At 43.2% G+C, this 7,226-nt stretch overlaps 1 protein-coding gene across 1 annotated transcript; it reads right to left on the bottom strand.

Moving 5' to 3' along the window:
* Positions 1–709: 709 nt before the first annotated feature.
* LOC149147980 (uncharacterized) lies at positions 710–3,982 on the bottom strand. The gene is made up of 2 exons (XM_089442035.1): positions 3,026–3,982; positions 710–928 (listed from the first exon to the last, which is right to left on the bottom strand). The coding sequence occupies exons 1-2, from the start codon at positions 3,980–3,982 to the stop codon at positions 710–712; spliced, it is 1,176 nt and encodes a 391-aa protein (XP_089298161.1).
* Between the last annotated feature and the right edge of the window lie 3,244 nt (positions 3,983–7,226).

Raw genomic sequence — 7,226 nt, 5'->3', positions numbered from 1 at the left:
AACATTATTTAAAATTTAAATTTAAATCCTATTGCAATTATATGAGTAGAAAGTAGGAATGGACCCTATATTTGAGTTAACATCTTAGAATGTGGGGTTTATCATTTCTTAAATGTAAAAATTTGTTTTACCAATGAAAACCTCAAAAATGAGAAAGATGCCAACTAAATGTTTGATAAGGTCCCATCCTTATTCATCATAATTGCATTATTTTGGAAAAAAACGAAAATATGAAACAAAGTTAAATTTATTCCTACTCTAAACCTTTTGAAGGAAAACGACTAGGTATAGTCATATTTCCAATGTAACCAAGCACTAATAATTTTCTTTCTTAGTAAATACTAATTCTATTAAAGGGAAGTAAAAATACATTTACAAGGAGGTCGAGACCTCATATCAGAGCTGAGACTGTCCATCAGCATATTGCAACTATCCCATGTATGGGAAGACTAGATACAACATTCCAAGACACCAGAAACAACATTCCAAAACACCAGATAATGAGAATTGTGCATGTTGGAAAACCATAGTAAGGTAAGAAGGAGGTCAACAATCAGGCTGTCTAAGCTGACCAAATGCCCAAAGCAAAACAACTGCATAGCCGAAGACCTTTTGCCAAAAAAGAAACATTGTCAAAACCAGATAAACATAAGCAGCGACCTGGAGAACAGAGAAGAAAACTGGGGATGAAATCATGGCTCAGAAGGCATCAGACGACCGCGTCGTGGTCTTTAAGTTCCTCCACCACTGGGCACGCAGGGCCCAAACAGACATCGCCAACTGTGGTCTCAGCCTTCAAACCGCTACTATCATGAAAAGCCACCGAACGCCAAATGCCATAGGAATTATTTGCTGGGTCAACAGAGCCTAAGACGCCCTGGAGGATGCCGTCATGTTGCTTAATGTCCTCAGGCATACCTCCCTCTGCCTGCATATTATCAGAATTGAAAATATTGCCTACGTCTTCTCCGTTCTACTTGCCATCCTGAGATAGCGACGCCAAAGAATGCACCAAAGCGCTAGACTGAGCTTCTTCCTCCGAAAAATGACAGTAATACTCGCTGAGAGGATGGGCTTGTTGAGACGACTATGAAATTTGAAATGGGTGGTCTGGAAGGAGTTATGCGGGAAGGGCCTACCAACAGGACAATTCTGTTGAGGAGTTTCCGCAGGAGGGGAAATAGGAGCCATGGGGATAACAGGAGACGGAGCAGACTGAGGTCTCCCACGACCTCCACACCTACCACCGTTGCGACATCAACCACATCACCGTTGCAACATCGACCACATTCGCGCACCATACTCCAACAAAAAAGACATCGAATAAGTGAATTGAGGCAGGCGGAAGCGAAGCAGGAGCTGAAGTGAGAGAGACACGTATAGTTCAGAATACAGATATGCAAGGCAGCCTCCGAAGCACTACAAGGATACAGGGACTGATGTGAGAAATTGCAGTAAGGCCAGGGGAAAATGAGGAATGAGATAGCCAAGGTCCCCATAGTTAAAATCTTGGGCGAAGTTTCTCGATCGACATGAGCAGTAAATGTAGAATGCCAAGTGAGCTGCCAGTACCCAGAGTGAGCGTGAAGAAGTGTGTAATCCTGCCACCTGCAGGACCATACGCCGGTGCATGAAATCCTCTCCATTAATGGGGCAATTAAACACCCGCATCCGGGTGTGTTTCTCCAGTCTGTTGCATTTCATTCTTCACCAAATTATTGTAATCCAATAATTGGGAGTCAGAGACAAGGTCGATGAATGATCCTGTATGAAGTTCCAGCCCACATTCCACTCCAAGATTTGCAAGAAAGTCCACCACTTTGTTTCCTTCTCAGCGAGTATGCTTAATAGATATAGCCCTGTGACTAGAAAGCCAAATATCAATGAGCTTTAGCCTTTTCGCCATTCTCCAGCTGTTGCTCACCTTGCGCGAGGGGGTACCTTGCATGGTTTTGGAGACCATATTTGTGATGATCTGGGAATCCCCTTCTATGATAAGCGGAAAGAATCCTTTTTCATGAGCTAAGATAAGACCTTGCCATAAGCCTTCCAATTCCACCGAGTTGTTGGTATCCCATCCTTTTGAGCCAAAAAAAGTCAGAAGAGGAGTCCCCTGATGGTCTCTGAAGATTCCTCCAAAGCCTGAATTTCTGGGATTGCCTTTTGAGGCTCCATCGAAGTTTAGTTATATCATATGATTGGGAGGAGGGAGCCATTTTGTGAGCAAACGGCCTAACGAAGGTACTTTTCCTCTGGTGTTAAGCTCTAGAGTCCATTGAATACTCCAATTCGCTCAAATGGATTGTTCCTGCGGCAAAGAGGGAAGATCATCCTGAGACCAAGAATGGAGAGACAGGGATTCTATGATGTTTTGGCAGATGATGGACCAAAGATTTTCCATAGGCATAGATTGATCCTTGAATATCCTGCGATTTATTTCTTTCCATATGTTCCACATAACGAAGCCTGGAATGAGCTTCCATAAGAAGTTTAGAAGTTTGCTTTGATAAGGTGTCTGGTCCCAATTGCGCACTATAGTTGTGATGTCTCCAATAACTCTGCGCTCCTTTTGGCATCAAAAGCTAACTTTTTCCCAAATCTTGCACGCAATATGGCAAGATTGCATAATGGATTCCTCTTCTTGCCTGAAATTGGGGCACATGGAGGGCCCATAATAATTTCTTTTTCTGAGATTATCCTGTGTGAGGATCTTGTTTTGACATAGGAGCCAGGGAAAGGTAGAGACTTTCAGCCAGTTGGAATGGTCCCACACTTTTCTCCATAGCACATCTTTGACCATATGCTGCTTGATGATTATATTATTAGCCTCCTTTGTGGTGAAGGTGCATTTTTCTTCATACCCCCACCTGAGGATGTCCATTTCCTCCGAACAATGTATTTCCCTTTTCAGTAATTCTGAAGTAAGGGATTTCTGAGCCTGTTCTGTTCCATGTGTTAAGATCTGGTCCGCTTTAATCCATCACCTATAATCCTAAGTGGAGGAGTTACTCCAGAAATTCCTAACCTTGTCATACACTTTCAAGTCCTGCTCCAGTAGCTGCATATGAGAAAGAAGGTCCTTAAGCTTTGGAAGTTGCTGCCAAGAGTCCCCCCAGAACCTAGCAGTGATGCCATTCTTGACTTCCCAAAAACTGTGCTGCTGAATTAGATTCCTGTGTTGTTTGGCCGAATTCCAGATTAGGGAGCCACTGCTGACTTCTGACATACACATTCGCTCTTCTAATGGGAAGTTGCTTACATATTTGGCGGTCCATAGAGAAGCCCAGGGGGTGAATGGCTCCGAAAGCCATCTCCACCAAATTCTAGCTCCCATAACTTCGTTGCTGTGAGATGGATCTCTCAACCCAATGCCACCAGTGCATTTCAGAAGGCAGACTTTGTCCCATTTGACAAGAGCCCATTTACGGGTAGGACCAGAGCTTCCACATAAGAAGGAACGCCGGAGTTTCTTGATTTCTTTGAGAACCCATTTGGGAGCAGCCAGTATAGAAAAGAGGTAGAGTGGCATGGAGTGAAGAACAACTTTTATTAGGACCAATCTACTCGCCATGTTAAGAGCTCTGTGAGTCCAAAGGAAGAGGCGCACCTCCAGCTTTTCTAAAATGATTTTCCAAGAAGAGTGCTTAAGAGCTGAGGCTGTCAGAGGTGCTCCTAAATATTTGGAGTGGAGAGCAGCAATGGTGAAGCCAAGAATACACGCAATAGCTACTTGGGTATCTACAGGAGTGTTGAAAAGGAAGATTTGAGATTTAGCCTTATTAATGTTGGCTCCTGAGGCATCTAAGAAATCTGATAGCAAGGATTTGAGTTGATGAGCTTCCTGAACAGACGGATGACCGAAAAGCATATTGTCGTCAACAAATTGCTGGTGAGAGAAGGGAGAGGTATTGTGAAAGGATAAGCCTTTGAGGAGCTGAGATTGCAGGGCTTTTTTGATACTGCAGCCTAATCCTTCTGCCATAATAACGAAGAGGAAGGGAGAGAGGGGATCTCCTTGCCTAATTCCCCGAGAAGGACAAAAGGTGGAGGAGGGAATACTGTTAATTAACACATAAAAGAAAGAGGAAGATAACAGACTCATTACCCATCTCACCCGCGAAGAGCAAAACCAAGAGTAGTTAAAATTTTCCGGATGTACATCCAACTTAAGCTGTCAAAAGCCTTGGATAGATCTATTTTGAAGAGCATACCTGGCTTCTTGCATTGCTTCAACGAGTGGATTATTTCATGAGTGAGGATAATTCCATCCATTATCTGCCTGCCTTCAACATATCCAGATTGCTCGGGCGAGATGATGAGAGGAAGCAACAGTTTTAGTCTGGATGCAATGATTTTTGAGACAATCTTATATATTATATTGCATAGAGTGATAGGCCTGTACTTATCAGGAGTGCTGGGCTCAACTTCCTTGGGAATCAGTGCAATGAAAGTGGCATTCAAGCCAGGGAACATCCATCTTAATGTACGTGATTCCTCCACAACTTGCCATACCTCCATTTTGATCAGGTCCCAGAAATTGTGAAAAAATTGGATGTGAATCCATCCGGACCCGACGCTTTCCCTGCTTTCAGTTGATGTACTGCCTCTTCAACCTCCTTAAGGTCTACAGGTCTGAGAAGGGGTTGATTATGCTCCTCTGAGATTAATTTGGGAATGTTCCGCAGAATTTTTTCAATAGCTGGCAATCTATCAGTATTTGGCTCTTGATGTGCACGCTTGAAATAATTTATGAATTCACTCTCAATTTCTTCATGGGTTTCCACCTTTGTCCCTTGCCCATTTTGTATGTGGGATATGTTATTATTCATTCTGCACTGAACGGTATTTCTATGAAAGAATTTTGTATTTTTTTCTCTGTCCTTAAGCCATTTTATTCGTGATTTCTGCCTCCATAGGGTTTCTTCCTGTTTTTCCCTTTCTAAGATCTGCGCTTCAAGAATTTTTTCCTGCTTTGACAGGTCCTCCGATCGTCCTTCAGTTATAATCCTTTGCTGCAAAATTTTCATGTCTTGATTGAGAGCATGCTGAGCCTAGAAGATATTACCAAAAGAAGTGTAGTTCCAGTGTTTGATTTTTCCTTTGAGATGCTTGAGCTTCTGCTGAAATTGAAACATCTTGGATCCACTAGGTGGAGAGAAGTTGTTCCATTCTGAGTTGATTAGGCTACTGAAGTCCGGATGAGACAACCAGAAGGCCTCAAAGTGAAAAGGTCTTCTGACATTATGACCAGGGTGATTCCATTGGAGGGAAATTGGCCAATGATCGGATCTAGAGAACGACAAGATGGAAGTAGCAAATTCTCCTCCCATATGAATTGTGTTGTCTGATAGAAGGAATCTGTCCAGACGAGAAGCAATCTGATGTGGCCCTTCTCTGTTGTTATTCCAGGTAAAAAGACCATTGTTGGCGGGAATGTCAATAAGCCAGTTGTTCTAAATAAAGTCTTTTAGGTGACTCCCTTCTCTGTTTCCTCTGTTCCTGCCTCCCCTTTTTTCTTCCAGCCTGGAAATCATGTTGAAGTCGCCCCCAGAAATCCATAGAGGGTACATCCTATTTTTGTTTATCTATGAAAGGGTGTCCAGGATTTCTATTTTCTGCGCAGTTTCCTGGGGAAAATACACATTAGTTATATGTCCATATATTTTGGTTCCATTGATGTGAAAGCTAGCTTGGATGAAATTCTTATTTGCATGTATGTTGTCAAGCGTAATAGTGCATGCATCCCAAAGAATTGTGAGGCCACCAGACGCCCCATAAGCATCCACAGCAGTTACCATACCTCCTGGCTAGGGTTTTGCTGCAATTTTTTCCAGAGCAATTGAGTTGCATTTCGTTTCTTGCAAGAATAGGAGTTGAGGCTTTTCTTGCATGAGCATGTTCTTAAGTATTCTGCCTTTCCTTGGGCTGTTGAGCCCTCTGATGTTCCAAGATATCAACTTCATTGAGAAGTATTGGGGGTGGTATTGAAATACTTTGTTAGTTTGGAGTATCTGCCTAACTCCACTAACATTTTCCCTATTCTGATAGTTTGTTGGAGATCTGTTTTCCTCCCATGTTTTTTGTTGTCTTTGGTAATAAACTTTCCATCCCAGGGACTTCCAATCTGAACTCCCAGAGAGTGATGCATTTGAGCCCGAGATAGGACTTCCACCAGGTTGTCTACTTGTCGATCTGGGATTTTGTCAAAGTTCCTTGTCTGATGGGCCTGCTCTAGACCTATAATATCAAGTTCTCTAATGTCTATGCTCTCTGGCTCTTCCTCCATGTGCTGGGATTCGTGTAACTCTTCAGATGTTTCTACTACTGTTCTGGAATCTAATGTTAGATTATCCACTTCCATTCCTTGGGAGACCCATGCAGGGGTCTTGAGCTGGGTAGGGGAGAAGGTGCTTTTGGGCAACAAATATTCTGGAGGCAAAGTGAGATCTAAGTGCACTGCCTGCTTATCTTTCTTTTTCTCCTTCTCAGGATGAGAGGGGATATTGGAGACTGGAGCATTATCTCAGGCTAAAACTTCAAAACTGTTGGTGGTGGAAGGCTTGGAAGAACTGGCTGGAGGCATCTTGGGGTTGGTTGCCGATTTCTTGTGGTTTCTTTTGCGAATGGCCACTTTGGTGAATCCATCAGACTCAGGCATATCCGAGGCCGCTTGGGAAGAGGGTTTCTGATTTAAAGGACAATCTCTAAATAAATGGCCCAGATCATGACATCTTCTACAACAAAACGACACATGTTCATAATCGATCAGCTCAACCCATTCAATATCATCATGGAATAAGCTTACCACATTTGGGAGTTCTTGATTGAGGTGCATGTAGACGTAGATCGATGCGTAGGAGGTGTATCTACTAATTTTTGTTTCTTCGGCCACTTTGATGAACTCGCCCAACACGTTGCCGATTTCTTGTAGTGAGTCTTCTTCCCAATATTCCACAGGAAGCGAATAGAGTCTTATCCAGACTGGAGCCCAGCTGAGATCCTCCTTGTTAGGGTTGAAACGCTCTACCCATCTTCTGAGATACAGACCTGCCGCGTTGAAGAAGTACGGTCCTCTGTCCAGAACCCTGTTCCGATCCTCTAGGCAATTGAAAATGGCTGTAAAGAACCCTTTGGGTCCTAGTTGCAATGTAATGTAACCTTTTGGATGCCATTTCGAAGCTATCCAGCCCTGCAGCGCCTTCTCAGTTGGCCAAAGACCTATAAAC

This window comes from Pinus tabuliformis, chromosome 9, assembly GCF_031772625.1.
Source record: "Pinus tabuliformis cultivar Carrire ecotype Pingquan chromosome 9, CPIR1, whole genome shotgun sequence".
NCBI classification, from domain to species: Eukaryota; Viridiplantae; Streptophyta; class Pinopsida; order Pinales; family Pinaceae; genus Pinus; species Pinus tabuliformis.
This window is presented reverse-complemented; position numbering and strand designations above follow the sequence as displayed.